The 24,996-nt window shown below is 32.1% G+C and overlaps 1 protein-coding gene across 1 annotated transcript; it reads right to left on the bottom strand.

Annotated features, from left to right (window-relative positions):
• On the bottom strand, positions 1–24,993 carry MFSD11 (major facilitator superfamily domain containing 11). Its single transcript, XM_074260209.1, has 13 exons — positions 24,396–24,993; positions 23,761–23,816; positions 21,599–21,706; positions 20,682–20,761; positions 20,454–20,550; positions 18,796–18,854; positions 17,997–18,141; positions 16,119–16,159; positions 13,783–13,848; positions 12,690–12,815; positions 4,319–4,493; positions 3,026–3,161; positions 1–2,431 (listed from the first exon to the last, which is right to left on the bottom strand). The coding sequence occupies exons 1-13, from the start codon at positions 24,489–24,491 to the stop codon at positions 2,267–2,269; spliced, it is 1,350 nt and encodes a 449-aa protein (XP_074116310.1). The 5' UTR covers positions 24,492–24,993; the 3' UTR covers positions 1–2,266.
• Between the last annotated feature and the right edge of the window lie 3 nt (positions 24,994–24,996).

Raw genomic sequence — 24,996 nt, 5'->3', positions numbered from 1 at the left:
AAACTTTTTCAATATTTTATTAACCATATTCCATATTCAACTGAAATAATACTCCCCACCTCCCATCTAAAGATCCATTGTGCAAATCTTTAAGGTCACTATCCCCATTTATACATATGAAAGCAGAATACAAAATTTAAAGTGAGTTATTCAGAACAATATACATCAGTAGCAGTCAGGGAAAATTCAAGTTTCAAAAAATTCAGTTAAACACTCTTTTATTCCCTTATTGACAATACAACTATCAATAATAATGATGTTTGAATTATATTCCCCAAAATTGCAATTCTCAGAAGCTACTCAGCATTTTGATTCTATAGCTGTAAAGAATTGTTGAAAACAAAAGGACAAAGATCTGGGATACTTAGTTTGAAGGAATATATTGGAGGCATTTTTCATCTTAACCATAAACAACTTTAAAACTTAGGTAAAAAAAAAGACACGGTTCAGTTTTATGCTACCTCTGAAACTGTACTTCATAATTATTAATATCATTTATGTTTTTTAATTGTACTTTACCTAAGCCAACAAGAGGGCACAAAGACTTTTATGGCCTTATTAATATGGCCAAAAGAAGGATAATTCAATACTTTTAAATCAATTTTCCTGATTTTAGTGTTTAGTAATGCCTTAAACAGAAAATGATTTAAAATATTTGCTGAATTTTAAATCCTAATCAAATGAAGGTAGGTCCTCCCCCCCCCTTCTACCTCCCTGCCTGTGGCAATCAACTTTATAATAAAAATTCTCAATCTGAACATTAAATATTCCATTTTAAAACAAATACAAGGGGTTAATCAAGATTTCCATTTGAGCACTTCCCTCAATATTTAAATTTCTCTCTCAAAGATCTACAGACATCCCTGTCATTTTAATTGAAGAAAATAAAAAAAAATTTTGAGTAAGATTTTTTTTTTTCCTCATTGACCATGGCAATTCAGAACTACAATGCAAATATTACTAACATATAGTAGACATTTTATATACCATTTTCCAAGAAAATTATAGGCAAGATTCTAATAAAACTGCTATGATTTTGTTCATATTATCACTTAACCTAACATTTTAAAGTGTTCTTATAATCTATAACTTTGTAATAACTTTCCTTTGACTTTTAAAACTCAGTTTCTACTATAAACTGTAATTTGAAAGAGGTATTAATGAGCAACGTTTTATTAGAAGTTAAAGTATAAACATTTTTTGGAAGCTGAGATTTCCATTTGAGCCTGCTCCTAAAACTGTAAATTTAATTTTTATATACATATAGTCATGTGTTACAGCTATTTTTTCAACACTGTATTGTTAGGATTCTTACAAGGTGCTAAGTCACTGAAATGAATAGAGACAATTATCTACTTTAGCATGGTTCAGTATGATTGATTTAATCCTACAAGGAGATGTTATGGGCCAGAATTTGAAACAAAGTACTAAGTGGAATTGAGGAGACACTGGTTAATCCAGTTTAGCATTGATTTAATCCTACAACAAATAATGGTTTCCTAGGGATAAAATGATTGGTGTATACTCAGTGTGGAACATATAAGCAAGAAGCTCTCAGGGCTAGGGGGACTTAGGGAGATTCACAACTGGATTGACTTCTGGGAGATTCACAAGCCCACAGAAACTCACAATCACACTCTCAGAGGCAGAGTCAAGATTCGTTCCAACTTCCACCTTTGTGCTGGCTGAGACATTTGGACAAGAACTCTTGGGAACCAAGGAGAGAGACAGGCCTATATTAAAGCTAACTGCGCCCAAGGAAGGAGACAAGACTTGAAGGAGAAAATAAAGGATATGGACTTTAACTCCTGGCTCCATTTGGGATTACTGAACTGAACTGAAACAAAGGCTGCCTCCAGAAGCTCCCTAAGAAACCTGCTCCCAGAGAACATTACACTTTAGAGAAGAGAACATTACACTGTATAATAATAAAACATACTCCATGCACAGCAGGAATCTTTAAAAGATACATATTCAATAGCTAAGATGGATCTTCAAATAAGAATAGGGGAGGAATATTAATAGTTTATAATACATTTAAGAGAGTGAAATAGAATCATATCGGAATGTTTGTTATTTCATACTTAAAATATCCTATGTCTGTAAACTTGACCAACTTTGGCCGAGAATCTTTTTTTCCACATTCGTTGATGCCATCTATTATGCTGTTTAATTTTACAGTGGCTCCTTTATCCAAACTTCTGCAACACTGAATTTCTTCTCACTTTGTCAAGTTATTTTAAACAAAAATGCTTCAAACATGAGATCAAATGCTTCTGTACTCTGAGCTTCGACCTACAAAATCAGCAGCTTCCCGTTCCACTGTAAAGAAGGAAAGAGTTCCAAAAAAGCCAAATATCACCATGATCAGAAGTTGCCAATGAAGTAGAAGGTAGTTGCTGTAGAAAAATGCCACTGCTGCACAGATGGACTGAAAGAGCAGAGAAAAAATAAACACAGGTGATATTAATATTTACTACAATTTAAATAAATGATTCCATTTTCTTTCCTACCTAAATGATATACATTTTGACAATCTGACAGACATTAAAGGGTTATTTACCCAACATGACATGTTTTTGTTTAGCTCCACTAATATTCATATAAATTATGACCCTCAAAGTTAAAATTACATTTTGGATATTAAAAAAAGAGGTACAACACAGCACATGTAGTATGATAAATACCATTCTCTGGAAAAATGGTTTATAGCAACAAAGAGAAAGCTTTCCTTATAAACTCTGGAAGACAAGTATGAAAATATATCTTCAGAGGAAAGATTTTTATACATAAACATCTATGTTAGTAGATATATGTCTGTTTATTCAAACATACACATACACACACTGAGAAATGAGACCATGAAGCTATACTAGTTACCTCCTACTTATATTCACACATTCTTTGAAAGGATAATCTTGACAGTTAAAAAAAAATACCCACTTTTATAATACGCAACCCACCAACACAAGTATGCAGCAAACAGGCTGCCATCTTAAACATATTTTAAGAAGCATGACATTACCTGAACAAATTTAAAGATTGCAAAGGCAGGTGCACTATCTTCTGAATAAAGGAAGCCCAAAATGCTAATTAATTGGGTATTAAAGCAGCTGTCTCCAAGACCCAACAGAAAGCTGCAGAACAGAGCAATTTCTTTGCTGAATGAAAAAATGAAAGAATAATTTTACCTAAGCATTTTAGTGTTTACTAGAGGCATCTAAGAAAAAAATAAAAGCATTAAAATATAAGTACTACACACAAATGTGAGTGGAAAACAAAATGCCTAAAAAGATAAAAGAAAAATTACAAAATTGGAAAAAAAAATTCTATATTAACTTGTTTTCAAACTCTGGTAAACAATTGCTATAAGAATTTAGGAGACATGATGCCTTTTTTTTTTTTTTGTGGGATGGGGAGAAAAGTGAGGAAGGTAGATCCAAATCAGCGATGAATTTTTAATTTATAGTCTTAGAGAGTTTTCTGAAGCAATGAAGTTATTAATTGACTTGTCAGCAATTATGCAGCAAATATGTGTCACAGGCAGGACTTTAATCCTCCTGTTAAGAACAGTCCTTTATCTATTATGTTATGCTTTTTTTCTTATCGTGACCCATTTAAGAATAATTTCTATTTTTCAGGGAAGGCTTCCATATCTTTTGTCAATTGGCATTTGAAGGCTGATATTACCATATGACCTATACACCAAAATGTTAAAAAGACTTTTCCATTGAAAGGAGAATCTCCTGAAGACCTAAAAAATCAACTTTCAATAATTCCAAAATTTATTGAGAAGGGTAGTTATGATATAGATGACAGAAGTCTGGATTTGATACCACAAGACTTGAGTTAAAGCCTCAACTAATATCTATTAGCTTAGTGATAATAGTCAAGTCACAACATCTTAGCCACAGTTATCTTGTCTGTATAAAAGGAGAATTATAAGGTCTGCAGTGTCTTGAAGGCTTATTCTAATAATCAAATGAAATAACCTATACTTAGTATTTCAAAAGTAGTAAAGCACCATGTAGATGTCAACTATTGTTATTAATTTATAGCTCACTATTCTTTTTTCATTTAGCTTTTTTTTAACTTTTGGTTAAAGTAAAAGAGGAAGTCAAAATCAACATTTTGAAGAAATAATTTTGGAGGATTTTCTGCAGATTCCAATTTTCAAGCTCCAACTCCACCATGAGATATTTCACACCTGCCTTTAAGTAGAATAGATTTTCAAGGTAACTTGCTTAGTTATATGTGTCATTTTATCCTTCCCCTAAGTTCATTATTGAGAGAGTTACAGGCAAAATAGTTACTGTACCTCGAACTGATATAAGCATTGCTATCAGTTCCTTCAAGAGGAGCAACTGGAGCATCACTGGGAATGTTAAGAAAAATTAAATAAAAAGCTACAAAATGCACAAAAATGCCCAACAGCACAACTGGATTTCTGCCAAAACGATTATTCTTGCTTAATAAGCCAAAGAGACTTCCACCTACAAAGTAAAGAAACATTTATTATTGTTTATTCCAAGTCAAGAAATTCAACGCTTCATTACATGGACAATTATAATAATAATCAAAATGTTAACAGTATTACCAATACTGAAGTCAAGAGTACCTGAGTTCAAATGTGACCTCAGACATCTAACATTTCCTAGCTGTGGGACCCTGAGCAAATCACTTAACCCCAATTGCCTCAGCAAAAACAAAACCAAAAAAATGTTAACAGTATTTTGGAGAGGAAAAGGCATTAAGCTTACCTGTCCATAATCTGAATGTAATTAAGTATTTATAGGCAGACTCTCACCAATGAGGACAAACATCACAGTTTATTGGGTCATCATATTTTAGAGCTGGATAGGACCAGAGAGACAGTATTTGGGGGCTGGAAAGTACCTTATCTTTACAGAGGAGGAAATGAAGTCCAATGTTTTGCCTACTATCAAACAGTGAATAACAGAACTGGGACTAATACAGATTTTGTGTTTCAGAATGAAAAGAATTTCAGATGCCACCTAGATCAGTCTATACATAGAATAAAAATCCTTGCTTACATTCTTGACTTCTAGTTTAATGCTCTTTCTCTTAAATAAGCTGTCAAAGAGTTCCTTGGACTTGAATGGGAAAAAAAAAAAGTTACATCTTTATTTGTAATAATTATTTTCCCTTGTAATCCTATGTATTTTATTTTGTAGAACATAAAATATTATTCTCTGAAGGGATCCATATACTTGACTATCAAAAAGGTCCATAAAAAAAAAAAATTAAGAAGCCCTGTATTATGCTATTTTCTAGTACAACTCACGTATGAATCACTATTCTCTAACTACAGATCACAACAAACATGAACAAGGGTTAACTACTTAGCCAAATTCTGTATTAATTTTTTATTCTAGTCTCAATGAAATGGTTTATGAATCATACAATCCTAAATCAACCTCCTGACTCCTTTTCCTTCCTAATATCTCCTTGAAACCCCACTTTAACTATAAATACTATCACTTCATATATTTTAATTATTATATGGGTTTTTAAAAGCATTTTTAGACATATTATCCAAAAATAATCCTTGTTAAATCTCAGTGAAAGAGAAAATGCACTTAATTATCCTTTCTTTACCCTCCGCCCCACATAAAAGTTGAGATTCTCTAGGTTAAGTGATTTGTTCCAATTCAACTAATACATGAATTGTCAAGATCCTCAAGCATTTTCAAGATCTAAGTTTTAGACCTGGCTTCAACATACTTATTTAGAGGTATGATGTTGGGCAAGTCATTTATCTCTATTTAAAAAATAGTTTTCTCTTTTATAAATGGGAGTGATAACCCTACATTACAGACATGTTGTGAGCTGAAAATGAAAAAGTGGATATGAAAACACCATAAAGCACTATTATTAACAACAAAAGTTGCTATTTCTTTATATAATGCTACATGAAGAATGTCATTCAATACTTTATATATTACATATTATTACCATGGACTCCAAAAACTAGGTGATAGAAGAAACTGCTTTATATAACTCAAGCAGAAATAGGTTAAGTTTAACATATTTCCAAACAACTTGGGCTTGTTTCCAAGAGAGACCAAGGGTGATAATATAGGACTCTTATATGTTCAAGAAGTATAAAGTAATGACTTTGTTTTTTGGTTCCAAATGCTCAATACTTAAATGGACTGGAAATGCTGATGTGGGGAATTGCCTCCAGTGAGGCTGATTATTTATCATGAATTCTTATAAATAAATCTGCCACAAAGGATCCATTCAACATTCTGGGAACTTTAGCTTTTCTTCACATCACAAAGGCACTATACACAGGACTGACACATAACCAATCACTGTTGTTTTTTCTCATACATTTCTTTAACTACTTTTCATCATTTTTCATAATTCTTGTTTTGTAATGCCCTACAATTAGATCATACCTGTTCTTAATGCTTAGGTGATCCTAAATTTCAATTCTTCACAAACTATAACATTTCATGACTCATAGACCTATACCAGGAGAATACTAAAGATGAAGAAAAAAATAGATGGTTTCTCAAGAAACTTGAGATCACTAAAAGAATCCTGTCATTTCTCAATGCCTAATCCTTCAGTTCTTGGTTCAACTCATCAGTTTTTGGCATCAGATACACACATATACACACACACACACACAGATAAAGTCTATAGATTATTTGTTCAATTGCACATCATAATCTGAATAACAAATAGCCTTCAAATAATTGGATTTTCCTGTTTGGATAATTAGACCAAACTCCTGAAAGTGACTATGAACCTCATTTTTGAGTCTGTATACTGTTTTAACATGACATATGACATACATGTACATGTGATATACAGCATGATATATGATGATATTGTGCTAATGGCAAATAGAATGATGAGGTCCATATGAGGAAATCATCAGGTTCGTTGTGATCAAGTCAGGCTTACAGGTTAACTCAGAGGTAACCTGAGACATAGAGCAGAAAGCTCCTCCAAGAAAATCTCAGTGTAGTGGAAGGCCCCAGAGTATACATCTTGAAAATTCAGGCTAATAGCAACACGGAACAATTAGTGACATAACCCAGCAGTCTCTGGACATGCCCATGCTCATGTATTCTAAGGTATCTAACACTGTCATAATATGCCATAGAGGGCCTGAAGTCGTCCATCCTTCTGAACCTCAAAGTGGAGGTCTAATTACAAAAAGTAGAGGTCAGAACCCAGAAGACTCAAGGTGAGATGACAGATTCTCATGCAAAAGCACAGCATGCAGTGATGTCTGATGCTGGCACAAAGCTTTTATTCGGGAAATAAAGCTAGAGAGAGACCAGTAAATCAAAGAAACCACAGACCAGTATTTAAAACCTATGTATGTGTGGATATGTTTTTATGTATATGTACATATAATATACCTAGAGACAGAAGTAAAGAAAAAAAAGGATTTTTTGTAAATACTAATTGAATATGTTAAATGGAGGAAAAGATTAACACATGAAATAAAAGCATGAAAGTAAAAAATTTGAAGGTTAAGAAATTATATGATATTTGATATTAAAAGCAAATGACCTAGATTGTTCAAGGAGAAATAATTTAAGAATCACTGGACTTCTTGAAAAACCATGATTAGAAAAAAAAATCCTGGACATTATTTCTAGAAATAATAAATGAAAACTGTTCAAAATCTACTACAACCAGAAGGTAGGGTACCAGAAGGTAAGATAGAGAGAAAAAAATCAACTGATCATTTGCTAAAAGGCATTCCAAAAGAGAAAATTCCAGGAGAAGCAGAGATAAACCCCATAAACTCCTATATCAAGAAAGATGAAATTCAAACAAAAAAACCATAGTCAGGATCATATAAGACCTGGAAGCTTCTACTAGAAAGGACTTAGAATACAATATTCCAAAAGGTGAAAAATATAGGCATACAATCAATTACAGCTTACTGTAAAGATAATACTGTGGGGCTAGAAATAGATCCTTAATGAAATAGAGGATTTTAAAGAATTTCTGATGAAAAAGACTAAAACTGAATAGGAACTTTGAAATGCAAGTACAAGTGTCAAAAGAAACCTAGAAATGTAAGATTATTTGAGCAACTGTTAATATTCTAATAAGGAAGAAGAAAAATGTGTTCCATCAGAACCTTAAAATTTTCAAAGAATATTGTAGGAGATAAAGAAGAAAAACAGAGGTCTTGGGGATGAATTGCTTCTATGGGAAGAAAAAGAAACAAAGACAAAAGAACTAGAGCGATACAGAAAAGGGGAAGAAGAAGGTGGAGCCTGTTAGTTCTCTATCTGTACTATATAAGAAGATTATACAAATATAGAGGAAGGGCTTGGAGGAATGGATATCAGATGAATCTTAACTCTTATCTGAAATAGAGGGTTTATACACATACACATACCCTTTTTCCTCCTTCCCCCCACACACATGCAATATAGACAAATCAGTTAACAGGGAAACCAGGGAAAGGGTTGAGAAGAAAGATCTTATTAAGAAGGAAATAGTCATTTAAAAACCTCCCAAACTTCCTGATCTTTAAGAGAGGAGGGAAAAGAAAAACAAAAACAAAAACAAAAAAACAGAAAAGCAAAGATTGAAAATCTAAGTGAACTATTTGGCTTGCCTCTAAGACAACTAGGGGAATGAATAAATATAAATGGAATGGAATACTTATTGTACTGCAAGAAAAGATGAAAAAAATTTTTTTTTCAAAGAATCCTAGCTAGTTGGACTGGAACACAGTGAGGTGAGCAGAACTAGGAATTCAATTTTATACAAGGTCAGCATTTTAAATTTAAAATTTTAAATTATTTTAAATAATTTTGAAAGACTGATTAATGTTAACCATGTCTCCAGAGGACATGTAATAAAGCTTATTTACTTTCTACCAAAAAAAGAGGTGATAGAAACAAAGTATAGAATGAGCTATGGCCAAAGTATAGATTAATTTTGATTGACTAAGCTTATTATTTGTTTTCCTTTATTTTTTCCTTTCAGTTTTGAAGTGGGTAGTCTCAATGAATCATTCATTTCTATTTGTTCAGTCCTGATTTTTAATGAGTTATTTTCTTCATTTGCTTTTTTAATTTCTTTTTGTATATGTCCAATTGAGTTTTTAAATGAGTTATTTTACTCTATAGAATTTTTTTCCATTTCACTAAATTTTTTTTTTTTTTAGTGAGTTATTTTCTTTTTCCAATTCACCAATCCTATTTTCTTGGGAATTCTTTATCTTTTCCAATTCATAGATCCTACTTTCCTGAGATTTTTTAACCTTTTCCAATTCACAAATTTTCTTTCCCTGCACTTCCTGTGAATTCTTTATCTTTTCCAATTCAAATTTCAGGACGTTGTTACTCTCTAGCATAGCTTCTCTTTCCTTTGCCCATTTTTCTTCAACTCTCTTTTCAGGTCTTTAATAGTCTCTTCTAGATGTTCTAAAAAGAGTCCCTGAAAAGAAGTGATTCAAATTTATAGGATTAAGAGCCATTCCCCCAAAGAGAAATTATCAAAGAATATAAACAAGCATTTTGAAAGGAAGAAATAAATTTAATTATCAAATATCAATGAAAAATATTCTAAATACTACTTAGAAAATTCAAATAATGCACATTTATTATCAGATTGGTTAAAGATAAAAAAGAGGAAAAGAATAAATATTAGGAAGACTATGGGAAAATAAGTATTCTTGTGTATTATTGTTGGTGGAGCTGTGAAATGATCCAGTCATTCTGGAGCTCATTTTGTAACTATGTCCAGAAATTTACTAAACCATAAAAATATATATATATATACACACTTTTGAAATGAACAATCACTAAAAATTCAGGGCTTAGTTTACTGGATTTTTTTATTGTCTATTATTGTCTATGTTTATTATTATTTATTTTTATTTAAACTTCAGAAAGTGAAGGAGAAAATGAAATAATGTAGAATAAATTTTAAAGTGTGTTGTACACACATTCTTTTCTGGAAAATACATCATTAAATGTTTTCAGCACATCTCTGCCTTTGACCTACAATACTACGCTAATATCCCAAAGAAAAAAAGAAAATGATCCACAATACTATGCTAATATCACTCCCCCAAAAAGAAAAGACTTTTATGATTCGCTATACAGCAAAATAAACAGAAACAGAATAAACATATTTTATATAATGATAATTTTTATAGAGAAAAAACATCTTCAAAAAATTTTAGAATTCTGATAAAACTTTGACTTAAAAAATTTAACTAAAATATGACATCCCAAAGAGATGATGAGCTTAAAATGCAGAGTTTTTAGGTACCGATTATTTTATATGACTATATAGAAATATATTGAGTGATTTATTTTTTATTTACTTAATGGAAGAGGAAGTTAGTGGAAATGACAGATTAATTAAAAACATACTTATGCAAAAATAAAAGTAAATTAACACAAAAAAGAAAGAAATGCACAAAACAAAAAGAAGTGAAAGCAGGAAAGTTTTGAAAACATGTAAATTATATACTTTTTGAAAAAAATAAGTAGTATGAAATGGAGATTCATGATTTAATAAAAATCCTATTTTGTGTTCTCATATGTTCCTCAAAATGCTCTTTTTTGATGTTTAACTTCAGAATTAAAGCTTTTTTAGATAAAAATAAAGTAGAACTTTACAATCCATTTTAGCTAATTTTTATTTTAAAATCAATACATCTTAAGTAAATCAGATTAAAATAAATATGCTTCAAATAAATATGCTTCTTAGGTATAATTAGTGTTCAGTTATTAGGTAATTTTAAATCTAGAAGGGATTTTAGAGATCAAAAGAGCACAGAATAGAGCTAGGAAGAAACAAAGAGATTACTACACCCAATGTCAATATTTTACAGATGAGAAAATTGAACGGAAGGGAATGGGGTGAAGGAAAAACATGCTCAAAATTACATACTAGCAAAGGGATTTGATCTCAATTCCTCAGATTCCAAATATTCCTACTCTCTTCTACTATATTATGTTTTGACAGTCTCAGTCTCTATTTCCCTCTTTCAAAAAAGAATGAAATTAAAGTCTGGAGATATTAATGAGATGACCAAAGACAAACAGTTTAGGACTAGAGCCTCAAATTCTTGACTGCTAGTCTAATATATGTCACTTGTTTTCTACTCATTTTTACATTACTTTGTTCTATTAAAAATAATTTACCACTTCATATGCTTGTCTTCCCTATGAAACTGTGAGCTTGTCAGGGACAGGAATAGTCTAACTTACACTTATCCTTTAAAAACTCTATAAACTTATAGAGTTAAAATATAGAGATTACTGAGACCAGTGGACTGACATTCAGGATGGATGAACTTAAATTTCACCTTATCTCTTTTTGGGGGGGACAGAAGGGAAGGAGTTGTGTATCCATTAATCATCTACTATGTATTATCTCATAAGAGCTCTAAGAGGTGGGTACATTATTATTCCCATTTTTACATTTGAGGAAATTGAGGCAGACATTGCTTAAATGACTTGCTCAGGATTACAAAGCTAGCAAGTATCTGAGGTCAGATTGAAACTCAGATTCTTTGACTCTAGTGATCTCTCTACTTCACTACCTAGCTGTGTTTTAAGATATTTCTTTGTGTGTAATCACAAGAAAGGGACCTTTCTGAGCCTTAATTTGTTTTCTCAAATATAAAATGTAAATATAGTCTTTGCATACCTATAATAATAAGCTATGAGGAAAATGCTTTAATTTAATATGAACTGAACATGAATCTTTATTATATGGAAACAATACCAGAAGATTTCAAATACAAAAATGGGAGGAATTTGAAATTCGTGATATTATTAAATGGAAAAAAAAAGGTCTCCTTATGCAAAAGTCAATAGTATTAAATAAGAAAAGCTGTTCATTTATTATAAAACTAGTTAAGAGCATGGGATCTAAGAGTTAAATTTGTTCTTCGTTCTAGTCACTCCCTGTTATTTTAGAGAATGAAGCTGAGATTTACACACTTAAGTGATCTGCCCAATGGCATTCAGATATAGGAAGCAGCATGGATTAGACTCAAATTCTGGTCCTCTTGAATCAAATCTAATGCTGTTTCTACCATAATATGCTTTCTCTTAGTTGGCTTTAAGACTTTAATCAAGAAATATCAGATTTGTCAGTTAACAATAAGGCAAGTTTTTCATTACAAGATTACCAATCAGACTTTTATATCTAAATGTAAAATAGTTTGAGGGAACCATACTATACCACTAAACACAAATATTAAAATCAATAGTTCCTGTAGATAGGTAATATTAAAAAACAAAAACAAAAACAAAAAACCCTTTTTTTTTGAGATTAATTTGAGATTAAATTTTGGGAAAATGTTATATATATATATATATTTTTAATACTGATGATTTTATTTTTGATGTGGTCTAAGTTGCTTGATTTATTTATTCTTTTTTTAAAAAGCTTTTTATTTTCAAAATATATACATAGTTTTCAACATTCTTCCTTGCAAAACCTTGTACTCCAAATTTTTTTCTCCCCTCTTCCCTCCAACCCCTTCCCTAGATGGCAAGTTTGATTTATTTATTCTAAGATGAATGGAAATAATCAGAAGTGTGAAGTGCAAGGAAATAAGAGAAACTGAAAGATATGAAAAATAGAGAATCATTCAAAAGTCCTACAACAAATCTCACCAACTGGAGAGATAAGAGAAAATTATTTCTAACCTAAAATTTCTCCAATGCCAATGAAAATGCCAGAAAGTCCAATAAGGCCTTTTTCTTCTGTGCCAAACTGATTTACAGCACCAATACAGGTTCCATATACACCAGAGAAGAATGTTAATTCCAGACCTTTAGAAAAAAATTCTTAAATTAATTATAGTATCAAAATTACTCTTCCATCATGTATGTATTGTCTATGTCTAAAAGCATCAATTAAAAAGACATATATGAACTCCAAAAATCTTATAATTCTCAGAGCAAATTAGAAGTTGCTTGAAAAGGGACTGTTATTTGCCATATCTCTAGCACCTAGTACAGTGATTGACTCATAGTAGGCACTTAAAAACAGACTGCTTAAAGATGGTTAAAAGAAATAATATTTAAATTAAACTATTAATTCCCATCTAAGGAATGTTTTTTCCACTTAATCTACAATTCTGATGTGCTACATATGTAATGGAAAGCACGAACCATAAAATATGACATCTATATGAACCTGAAGATAAAATAAAATTTCAATGCATAAAAATATTACTAAGACTAACTTCTTAGCTTTCTTTTGGAGATGAGCAGGGTATGTAGCTTTGCTATAATTACTATAAATGACTGATAAATTTTTCGACTTAATTGTAAAGGAATATTTCTTAGTAAGGAAAATGATAAGAAAAATAATCTAAGTATTTTAGTTTGGAGGTACAATACAATGTTTTAAACTAAACACAATTTTCTATTGGTCAAATAAGAAATAATTTCATACTTAAACTGGTAAAAACAGGATTTTCTCCAAGATTACAACATTGTAAGACTGAAAGTTCTTATTTTGTTTCTTATTTCTCTTAAGGCAAGGTGTTTTTTTAAACCTTTGGGGGTCAAGAAGGAAAAATAACCATCATGTTGTTAAATTAACATACAATTTTTTAAAAGGGACTGTTGTCAGATTCCTCTTATGATATTCTTTGCATATCTCATTATACAATGAATTATTACATTTATCCCATCTCAGAGCATAAGGGTTTATTTCTGACTGCTATCTCTATAATGCCACAATGCTGCCTTAAAACCATCAGTTATTTACCATCTCTCATTAATTGCTTACCTGTATAGGCAGTTGTAACACTGAGGAACAGGATTTCTTTGGTGACAAACAATTTAAGAGATTTTTCTACAAATAACAGAGATGTTAGAAGATATCACTTATATTAGTTTTCTTTAACTGGAATAAATTATAGTTATAATATTAAAGGCTGGCCAAATTAAGGAATTCATTCTATCTTATTCTACCCTATTCAGTGCACTGGAATACTAGAATCATGCCAAAGGAAATTTCAGACAATTTATGGACCAGGCTTAGGTCAAAAATAGATTGTAAATTTATCAACTCTTAAACTTTTTTGGTCTGCATACCAGCTTATTATTGTGGTTACCTTTTAAAAAATGTTTTTTGTACTTTTGATATAGCCTCAAATGTGTGATGGAATAAGAAAAAAAGTTAAAATTAGAAATGTTGAGGTATTTAAGAATGCCAGTTAGGAATCTTTGTAGAACCTTTCATTATCCCTCATATCCTACCATATTAGTAACCTGGCCTAATTTACCATATAGTCAACTACCAAAATTCTAGAAATGAGGAAAAGGAAAATAGCACGACATAGTACATATTTCAAAATCCCATCCAAAAAACTCCTAGTATAAATCTGATTTATATGACATAGAATATTTTCAACAGTGATTTGTGGGGAAAGATCTGATATTTAATATTCCAAGTTCCCATAAACATTTGTACTGGAGAAATTCTTCTGTGAAAAATGTTTACTTTGGGATAAAATAAATGAAGCCATATTGCTATATTCCAATTTTAATGAAGCTTATTACAATAATCTACATAACATAGATATGAAATAGATTAGTAATATTTTTTTTCAAAACATAGCTCTATTCAAAAGACTAATAGGTAATTTAGCTTCAGTTTGGTTTGTAAGGAAGAATACTTCTTCTAAGTCAGAATCTTTCCCTGGCAAAGAATGAATATATCTTGTCCTTGTCAGGATAAGCAAAAGTCTTTGCCCCACATTGTGGGCGCCAAATTGTAAAGGTCCTGTTGTCTCTAAGTTATGCTTCAAATTGTAAAGGTCCTGTCATCTCTAAGTTGCCCTTGCAGACTGCCAACCGAACTCTGTCCCAGAATTGACTAACTTCTTGCCCTCCTGCCCTCCTTTTTTATCCTAGCAGAGATTGTAGTGAGAATTCAACGGGGCTTGTGAGAAAATACTTCAACCAATGAACTTGCTCCTTTTAAAGGTTGTGTAAACTCCTTTTCAGAACTCCTTTTAAAGGTGTAATCTACTTAATGTAAACTCCTCCTCAGAAGTTCAAAGGTGTAAACTCCCCTAAAAGGCCTCAACCAAAGGTGTGAACTAGAGAATTGTTAAGTACCAACTTTGCACTTAGTAAGAACCTAACAATAAATGAATGGCCTTTTGAATAAACAGAAAAGACTAATGAATGTTAAATCAATTACACTTTCTGAGAACATAATCAATTTCACTCACTACAATTTAGTAATATTTATAAAACACATTTCTTTTCAAAAATAATTATCAATGTTATTTGAACTTCCTGTTCAGGCACTCTTATAAGTTGACTGAGATCTGTGTATATTTGGTTGAACTGATCACAAACAGTGTTAATGGCATACACTGAACAGAGAGATGTATAACATTCCAGAAATATTTTACACATATCAACTTATTTGTTCCTCACAAACTTTCACAAAAATTATTTTCCAATGCCTAACTGATATGGAGGACTTGACTTATCTTGGAGGACTTGTCAGGAGTATCTTCCAAGTCTTTTAATAAGTTAGAAAGTTTTCAGGTTTGGAGATCCAGCCTAGTTAAATTCAAAAAGGTCCACTTAAAGTTTAATTACTAGGTAATAAATTTTTTGGTGATACAATTCAAGAGAATTTTTATTAGCAGTCAGAGGTGATTTCAACCACTACTGATGGCAGTATGGATAACAATGACATCAAATAACCTTAAAGTCTCATTTTATACATGAGGAAATAGGTTGACCCTGTCTTCTGACTCTGGACATTTTCCTTGCTTGCCTCCCATAACTGTGATGCTCTCTGTCATTTTCTTATACCTTCAGGATATCCTGTTTGTACACATTTGTTTGCCTATTGTTTCTTACATTAAACTGAGTAATTGAGAACAGACTCTTTCCTTTCTTTACATCCTGTCACATAGCCCAGTACTTAGCATATAGTATGCACTTAATAAATGTTTATTAACTTTTTACTATACAGTTCACTCCTTCTCAGAAATTCCTTTACAATATCATTTACTAATCCACTCACTTAATCTAAACCAAAAGGCCAAAGAAATCACCACAATCAATCCATCCCCTCCAAAAATGCAAAATACTCACTAAATGCATCTACTGCCTTTGTCATGTCATTCTGGATAGACCTGGTTGAATAAAAAAAAAAATTTCTTTTCAGTCTTCAAGAAGAAAAAAAAGAAAATACCATTATGCTTTAATACAGTATTTAAACAATTACAGATTCTAAGTATTAAGTGGCAAGGAATGTTGCTTGTTTTATCATGAAGGCTTATATTTCTGTTTTAGTCAAATATTTATCATGATCCATAAATTAAGGTCTTCAATCTTCTGAATAAATATAATTCACACAAAGTTATCTTTCTGTTGATTTTCACTTAGATCATAGTCAAATATAATTTATAACAAGGCAGTATTTTCAATTCATGAAAATATTTGTGAAAGCATTATTTTTCTCACTATCTTGTAAACAAAATTTATTTTTATTAATGCAACATTTCTGTGTAGAGTAAAATTCTTCATTCTTTAATGAAAAGGGGAAAAATAGATAGATCCCTTTTACCACTATACCAATAAAGTCTACTTTAGCAAGCTGAAAAAACAAAACAAAACAAAACATATAACTAGAATTCCAGTTGGTATGATAGAGATAAAGGGAATCTCAAGGGAATTCATGCAATTCCTTGATAAATGGAATAACAGGAGGTAATTGGTAATTAGGATCCAATTAATTTGAAAAATAGTACATTAAAAGATCAATATTGCTTTGTTTCTGTTTTTAAGCCTAAAAGATCAGAACTTCAGGGTGGGTACTAAATCAAAGACCAGATTAGTTAAGTAGTTAGTAATTTTCTGTAGGAATGTCAAACTAATCTTTAAAGTTAAAACTCTCCTTAGTATGTACTCTAACTCTTAAATTTTTTGAATGTAGAGGAGGTATAATTTTTTTTTAACTTTTTTTAAGTTCAAGCTTTCATTTTACAGATAAATCAACTCTAGCCCAGAGGGGCCAAGTGACTTGCTTACATTCACAAAAAGTGTCAAAGCCAAGATTTGACCCAGGTCTTGTTACTCCAAAGCCAGTGAGTGGTCTTTTTACTCTCATATTTTGTTTCCTTTATGCTAATTAAAAAGGCAAAGTAATGTAATAAATAGGAAAACCTCCCTTCTCATTCTCAACAATAAAACTGTAACTGTCATGAAGGCAGATATGATTCATTCTTTGGCTATGTTACTACCATGAACTCCAAAAAAATACTAACTCCAACTAATAAAATCCCAGTTAAGGAAAAGATATTCTTAATCTATAAACCACATTCCATAAATTGATATTTTTCAAAGTTTTATCTAATTAAGGATAGAAGAACATAGAAAAAAATGGTTATTCATTCATGTGACTAATAATTGACCACAGCACTATGAAGTAAAAAAAAAAAAAAAAAATTATACCTCCTCTACATTCAAAAAATTTGCCCATGACTATACAATCTTGATTTAAGCATATGTAAAAGGAAGGATTGGCTGAACAGATTATCACCAAGATTTCTTCCTTGAAAGCTACAAAAACCATGCTCACTTAAGGAATTCTCTAAAGTCAATGTATAGAAATAGGTATTAAACTTCCTAATCTGAGTTCACTCAGATCACTATGGGCAGAAATCACAGATTTAGGAATACTTCAGATTACTTAAGGAAATTACTGGAGAATTTACTATAGAGATTTGCCTAAGTAGTGAAGATAAGATCAGAACCTAACTCTTTTATATAATATTTTCTCTTCTATTTCCATTCTACCCTTTTCTTCTTCCTTTTAAAAATTTTTTCTTTTTCTTTTTTTTTTCCCAACTATTGGGACTGGTCTAGTTTTTGGGATGATAGACAAGGATAAAGAAGTTGGTGATCCCAGGACTACATGAGCCCAAACTTTGAAAGGGAAAAAAACAGGTTAATTTCCAAAGTTCTTACATGTTGACTTCCAGACTCTCATTATCAGAGGACTCATCATCTCCCAATACATTATCAGGGTCTGGTTTCCTAATGAGAAAGAAAAGAACTGTTCCCACAAGGCTAATCACCGTCAGAGCAATAAAAACCGTTCTTCGGTCATTCTCTGAAGAAAAAAAGATAGGCAGTGTTAATTACATAAATAATCCTTAAATCTGTATTTTTTCCACAGAGGCTAACAATAGCTAAAAGTGTTTAATTATCAAAATACTTGTTAAATGCATCAATAAAACCTGATGAACTTTGGATAAGAGATAAAATGTCAATTCCATTCCTATCTTTGTTTCAGATGTGGTAACAAGCCAAAGGAATAAGCATAGAAAAAGAAAATTGTTAGGATTACAAGGTGAGAACTCAGGTTGTCTAAACAATTCTCTAGCTCAGAATTCACACCTTTGGTTCAGGCCTTTGAAAGGAGTTTGCACCTTTGTAATCCTAACAAAAATCATATTTTGTCATTACAGAGCAATGTAAAAAATAGTCAAAGTACAAGATTTTCTTGTTTAAGTATCAAGTATTTCTTTCATAATTTTCAATCTACAACAAAACTTCTTAAATGACTTTAAAGTCCTTAATACTATTTAAAGAGTGGTAATCCATTCTATAGGGAAAATGAAATAAGCTGTTGGTTTAAGGTTGCTAAAATCTCAAAATATGAAAATGAGAATCTAGAAGCTCAAGTTTTTATTATAGCAGTGCCCAAAATAATACAAATAATAGATGTCACTGGAGTCTTAAAAACAAAGTAAATAATACAAACCTGATATTTGAGTTTTTCCTTGCCAAGCAAGATAAATGTAAAGATTTCCAAAGAACAAGCTGGAAAGGAAAAAAAAGGTAAGAAGGATATATTTAAAATACTATTAGAGATTTTAAAAAAGGGAATCCAGTTATTTCTAAGCAAAAAAAGGGCATATATACTTTTCCTCAACTCTTTCTTCTAGCTCTAGAATAATAATTATGAAAAATGATGACCCTCCCCCCCTTTCATTCTATGCTTGGAAAAATTTAATTTGCAACTGAGATCTGAAATAATGTGCTATCTGTCATGTGACAGTAACTTGATTCACAGTAGCCTTTCAAAGAAAAGTACTCATTTTGAATCATATGATTTACTAGAACTCTCTAACAAAATGGCTTGGAAAAAAGAATCTTTTTTTTTTTTTTGCTGAGGCAATTGGGATTAAATGACTTGTCCAGGGTCACACAGTTAGGAAGTGTTAAGTGTCTAAGATCGGATTTGAACTCAGGTTCTCCTGACTTCAAGGCTGGTGCTCTAACCACTGCAACACCTAGCTGCCCCTGAAAAAAGACTCTAATGAAGAAATTATTCTTCTCTTATTTTAAACTTGTATTTCATTTGGTATTGTCTGGAAATTACAGATTCATTTTAAATTTATAATAGAACCACATCTTCCCAGTTACTTAGACTCTAAATGCAGATGTCATACTGGACTCAACAATTTCTGTCCCCCAAATTCTATCCCCCCATAATCTCCTATAATACTAATCCTGATCCATGCTCTCATCACATCACTTCTAGACTACTGCAAGTTTTCCTGTTGATCTCCCCATTTCCAAGTGTCTCCCTTCTTCAGTCCATCTTCTATTCAGCAATGAGAGCATAAGCCTGATCATGTTAGCTCCCTATTGTTTCCAGGATCAAATGTTAAATACCATTTGGCTTTTAAAACCTTTTACCACCTGGTTCCTTTCTGCTATTTCATCTTTTTATATTTTACTTCTCACTACATATTCTTTAATCCAGTGATACTAGCCTCATTGCTGTTCCTTACTCAATCTCCACACTAGGTATTTTTAATGATTTTCTCCCATGCTTGAAATTCTCTCCTTTCTCTTCTCTATTTTCTGGCTTCCCTGACCAAGCTTCAAACAAACTCTTACTTCTTTCACGAAGTTTTTCCTAGGCCTCCTTAATCCTTCCCTCAATCTATCCTCAATTTATTTTGTGTACATCTTGTTTGCACATAATTGTTTACATGTGGTCTCCTTCCCATTAGACTGCAAGCTACTTGAGGGCAGGAACTATTTTTGCTTTTCTTTATTTCCTTAGTGCTTAGTAGGTATCTAGTAGGTGCTTAATATATAGCAGCTGACTCAACATAAACATTTATATTTATAGTCATATGAATTACCAAAACAAAGGAAAAGTCCTATGAAAATAATGACCATGCCAGGTTTGTTATTTTCTTCTTTGTGATTGCACTTATGAATGAATTATTGGTGATATAGGCTTTAGTTTTAACTCATTCTATAATCTTGAGTATAATGTTACATATATTTGAAAACTTAATAAAATCAACTGATGTGGAAGGTCTGAAAAGTACTGAATGATAAAAGAATTAATTAGGTGAAGTGAATTAATCAAAGAAAAAAGATTTCAAGTAAGAATTCTACCTGGACTGCAAGAGTGCCCAGAAAATTCCACTGTTTCTTCCAATAGTATTTTCATCTGAATTTATTGTAAGGCAATTTCCTTGTGCTGTCCAAAGTACTAAAAGGCAAACCCAAGTTAACAATAATAGTAATAATAATAAAAAATTAAGTAACTTAATTTACAAACAAATGATACCCATTGATAAGCCCCAGAAGAATGCAGAGCAGGAAGACATTAGCCATGCTTACCAGCAGCTGCAATTCCAATGAAAACAGATGCTGTGTAGAAGGACCATGTGAAAGGCTGGATAAAAACGGCAATGTATATGCTAAAACATAACAGGTCAAGTTATCTTCAAATAATACATAAAATATGCCAATAATGCTTCCAAGTATCAATCTAAAATTTAAGTTCTAAAATGTTTCCAGTTTTCAAAAGGAAAACATTTTATTTATTCATTTCTATTAAAGCTGCTGTTATTTTATAAGATAGATGTTGGATGACATGGCCTCATATGAAGTGGATTGACAGAATAAAGAGAAGTTATAGTCCTACTTTCAGGTAGAAAGGTTCAGTCACTAAGCAGTCATCTACCTTTGGCCAATTAAAAACAAACTAAACTAATTCAATGGAAGTTTTGTTCAACTCTTAAGAGTTCCAATATCACAAATAAAGCTGTTTTATCAACTTATTTCCAGTAACACAAAAATACAAATATCCTTATTTTAATTTTCCTTTCTCTTATATAACATTTTAATAAATGAACAAGATGTATACATCAGCTTGAACTGTACTTTAACACAATAAAATTTTGTTGCTTTAAATAAGAATTTGGAGCTAAATTTTCTTTTCCGAATTTTCACCAAACTCAAATTCATCAGTCTGGGTTGTTAATTGTAAGCTCATTGCTCTTAAATATTTTTATGCAAAGTAATTTTTAAAATTAAAAATTAATGAACACGACAGGATTCTTGAAAAAGAGGAGATTTCCTGAAATCTTAATTACATTAACATCTAGAATGTATCCCAAAGTACAAAATAGTCAAACTGATGGAATGCTCCCTAGAATGATGCTAGGTTAGAAAATAATGGAGCTTTTACTAAGTTTTTATAAGATGCTAATGGCATTCTGATGAAATAAATGATGTACTATAATGCTACTTACCTATAAAATAAACCACTAGCAAACATAGATAGTTGAGGTCCCACTATGGCTACAACTGAAGGCGTAATCAAGTTTGAAGCAGAAAATACTCCATAAATAATTGCCATGCTACATGAAAAAAAATTTGAGATTAAGCAAGGAAAAACACTGTGAAATACCATCTAAGAAGTTCTGAATCACTTTCTTTAAAAAAAAGGATATATTTTTCAATAAAAACGTACTATTAAAAAACATGTGATGTTAACTAACATATTATTAACTAAAAAATCCTTATAAAAAAAGACCATCATCCAGTATTAATCTACACCACTGGAGTTCACTGGTATATATACAAAATATTTTGTCAAAAAGGTATTATCTAAAACTAGAATAGTTGGTTATAATTTTCCTTTGTTAAAAAAATCATGTTACATACCTTGGTACCATTCTGTCTAAAATTTTTCTAATAATTTGATTAAAATCTTTAAACATTAACCATGGACATCAACCCCAGTTACTTGAAAGTGAATTTCACTTGCCACAACTGCAATTTGCTTATCAGTGATAATATTTAGGTAAAATTTTATCAATTAATAATGAATAGATTGCTTTGGCTATTAAGAAAATTCACTAGAATATGATTTATGCTTAATTTAAAAACTCAGATTTAGGGCTGAAACTTAAGTTTACAAAGCCAAAATAAATTATCTTTTAGTTTTAAAATTAAGAAATATTATCATAAATAATGTTAATCAAGTTAGAATTTCAAAATTAACTGGAATAAAGCACTATATGTATATTGTCAATCACTTCAGACTACTGCATATTTATTAGTTAACATGATATAGGTACAGAGACTGAAACTCTGATTTCTTTGCAAGAGAGGGAATTTTTACCAATATAGGTTATGACTTTCTTATTATCTTGCCTGAAAGTGATTTTGCCCATAGTCATAAAATCAGTATGTATCAGAGGCAAGACTTAAAATTCAGATATTCTTGGCTTGATGGCCTGGATCTCTAACCACCAGGAAATGCTACTTCTCATTACTTAACACAATACAGGTCAAACCTAGGAGAAGGTAAACAACAAAATAAAACTGAAAGAAACTGAACTGCTGGCATTCAAGCAAGTGCACATATACAAATAGGAAAACTGTACTGCTTTTGTTCTTTCTTCCAGGTTAAAAAAAAAATTAATTGTATTTCTTTGTTCAAATATGACTTACTTATGAAATGAACAAGTCTTTGCACCTTAAGTTACTCCATTTGTAAAAAGTGACTTTGGCAAAAGAATTAAAACTCTTTGGATCTCAGTTTCCTTAAATGTTAACAGGAGAAGGGTAGAAATCTAAAGAGTTTCCTTCTAGCTTTAAAGAGATAATCCCATCACTGAAACATTTTACAAAAGAAATGTGTACACACACACACACACACACACACACACACTCACACACACACACAACACTTGGAGGCTTCTTTTTATGAAAGGCAATAAGCAATATTACTTCTTTTGTCCTAGACTTATGATTTCATTGGCAACAGGAAACTCTATCAGGAACCCAGCTCCCTTAACTAAACTTCTAGTCTTACAAAGTTATTAGGCACTGAGAAGTGAAGGGACTTTCTTAAGGTCATACAACTAGTACAAGTAAGAGGCAAGATTTCAACCTATACTTTACTGAATCCTAGGACAATGCTCTACTAGCTACCCCAAGATACATATTACTATTATACAAAATAGGGAAAGCAGATAAATATTTCATTAATATTCCAGAAAGATAACATGCAAATTCCCTTCCACTTAGGATTGGGTACTAATTATATGTGATTTTTAAAAATGACACTGATGGATTAAAAAAAAAAAAAATAAGATGAACTAAGGCTACAATCTGTAACCTTAATCAGCTTTTAAAATGGGAAGGTAAAAATAAAGATGATAGTGATAATATACGAAACACTTTGAGGTTTGGGTTTTTCATCACAATCACCCTGCAAGTATTAGTACATGAGGATATGGAAATTTAGTAAGGTTAAATAATTTGCCAATAGTCATACAGCTAATAAGTGGCTGGGTTAGGATTCAGAACTAAGAATTACTGATTCTATTGTCCAGTGCTTTAAATATCATTTAATGTGATTTTGACAAAGTCCAGTTAAACAAGCAAAACTAGTATACTATACCTGGTATATCCACTGCCATGAAAATCTGTGCTGTTTAGGCTTCTAATAACAGTTTGCTGTGAAAAATAAAAGGATTACTAAATGACTACACCAAGTTCCCTCTGCCAGAAACTTTCCTTTAAACTTATAGAAATAACACGAAAGAATTCACAATTCTACTACACAAGTGTATAATATTGGAGGGGAGCACAATATTAGAAGGAATATTGTTAACACAAAGTTGTTGACTAAATTGACTAAAACTATGGGTTGAGAGTTTCATTTCCTTGTTCTTCCAAGCGCCAATAATGTACATGCTATTGACGGGGATGAACCCTGAAACTGTGTCCCCCGTCACTATGGTCAAAAAGTAAAATAACTGGGGCAAACTCTCATACCTGCTCTAGTACAAAATCAAAGAGAAAAAGAGGGAGCAATGATTAAACATCCACATTTAAGGAGGAATAAACAGTGTGTCTGACACATAAAATCAAGTCTAATAACCAACAGGAGAAAAAAGAAAAGAGGGAGATGGGAAGTGACAGAGTGAGCATGTAGAGTGTGACTTAGAATCGTTAAAATTCCATGTGCATCAACCCTTACTGAACTCATGACCAGCAGGTAGAATTTGAAGATGAAAATAGATCACCACTCACCGCCACATTTCCACAAGTTTGAAAGGCAGTGAACATAAACATAAAGGCAACGCCTAAAATAACGATGTTGAACAGCTTTTTGGATTCCGGGGACATTTTGCCTCGGCTCTCCCAGCACCACAGAGCCCGCTCGAAATCCCTGGCGAGACAAACGAAAGGTCTGATAGAGACTAAAGAGGGGGATGAGAACCAGGGCTCGGAGAGGCGAAGGCAGCGGGGCTGACCCCTTTCACAGCTGGGGACGAAGGTTCCTTCCGCACGTGCAGACAGGAGACATTCGCCGCCGGACTCGGGAGGGTAGTGGGTGTGACCCGGGGCCCCAGCCCTGGGCCGGGGAGTGCCAGTCCAGTCAGGCGACTCGGTCAGCTGATGGGGCACGGGTTTGAGCGAGTTGGGGTCGCTGGGAAATGGAGTCCCGAGGCGAGTGGGCTAGGCCGGGGCGGGCACACCCACTCCTCGGATGTGGACGTGAAGGACGTGGAGCGCGGGACCCCGAAGGGCTGTAACTGAGGTGGGGGGAGTCTAATGGGGCAGCGGACCCACAGGACAATTGGAAGGGCTGGGGCGTGATCGTGGAGCTCCAACACAGGAGAATGTTTTA

Source organism: Sminthopsis crassicaudata, chromosome 4, assembly GCF_048593235.1.
Source record: "Sminthopsis crassicaudata isolate SCR6 chromosome 4, ASM4859323v1, whole genome shotgun sequence".
Lineage (NCBI taxonomy): Eukaryota > Metazoa > Chordata > Mammalia > Dasyuromorphia > Dasyuridae > Sminthopsis > Sminthopsis crassicaudata.
This window is presented reverse-complemented; position numbering and strand designations above follow the sequence as displayed.

Coding starts and splice junctions, on each gene's coding strand:
- MFSD11 (XM_074260209.1), bottom strand. CDS start 24,491: ATGTCCCCGGAATCCAAAAAGCTGTTCAACATCGTTATTTTAGGCGTT. Junction 18,855..20,453: donor TGGGCACTCTTGCAGTCCAG/GTAGAATTCTTA, acceptor TTTCCTTTCCAG/CTTGTTCTTTGGAAATCTTT. Junction 2,432..3,025: donor CAATCTTTAAATTTGTTCAG/GTAATGTCATGC, acceptor CTGCTCTTTCAG/TCCATCTGTGCAGCAGTGGC.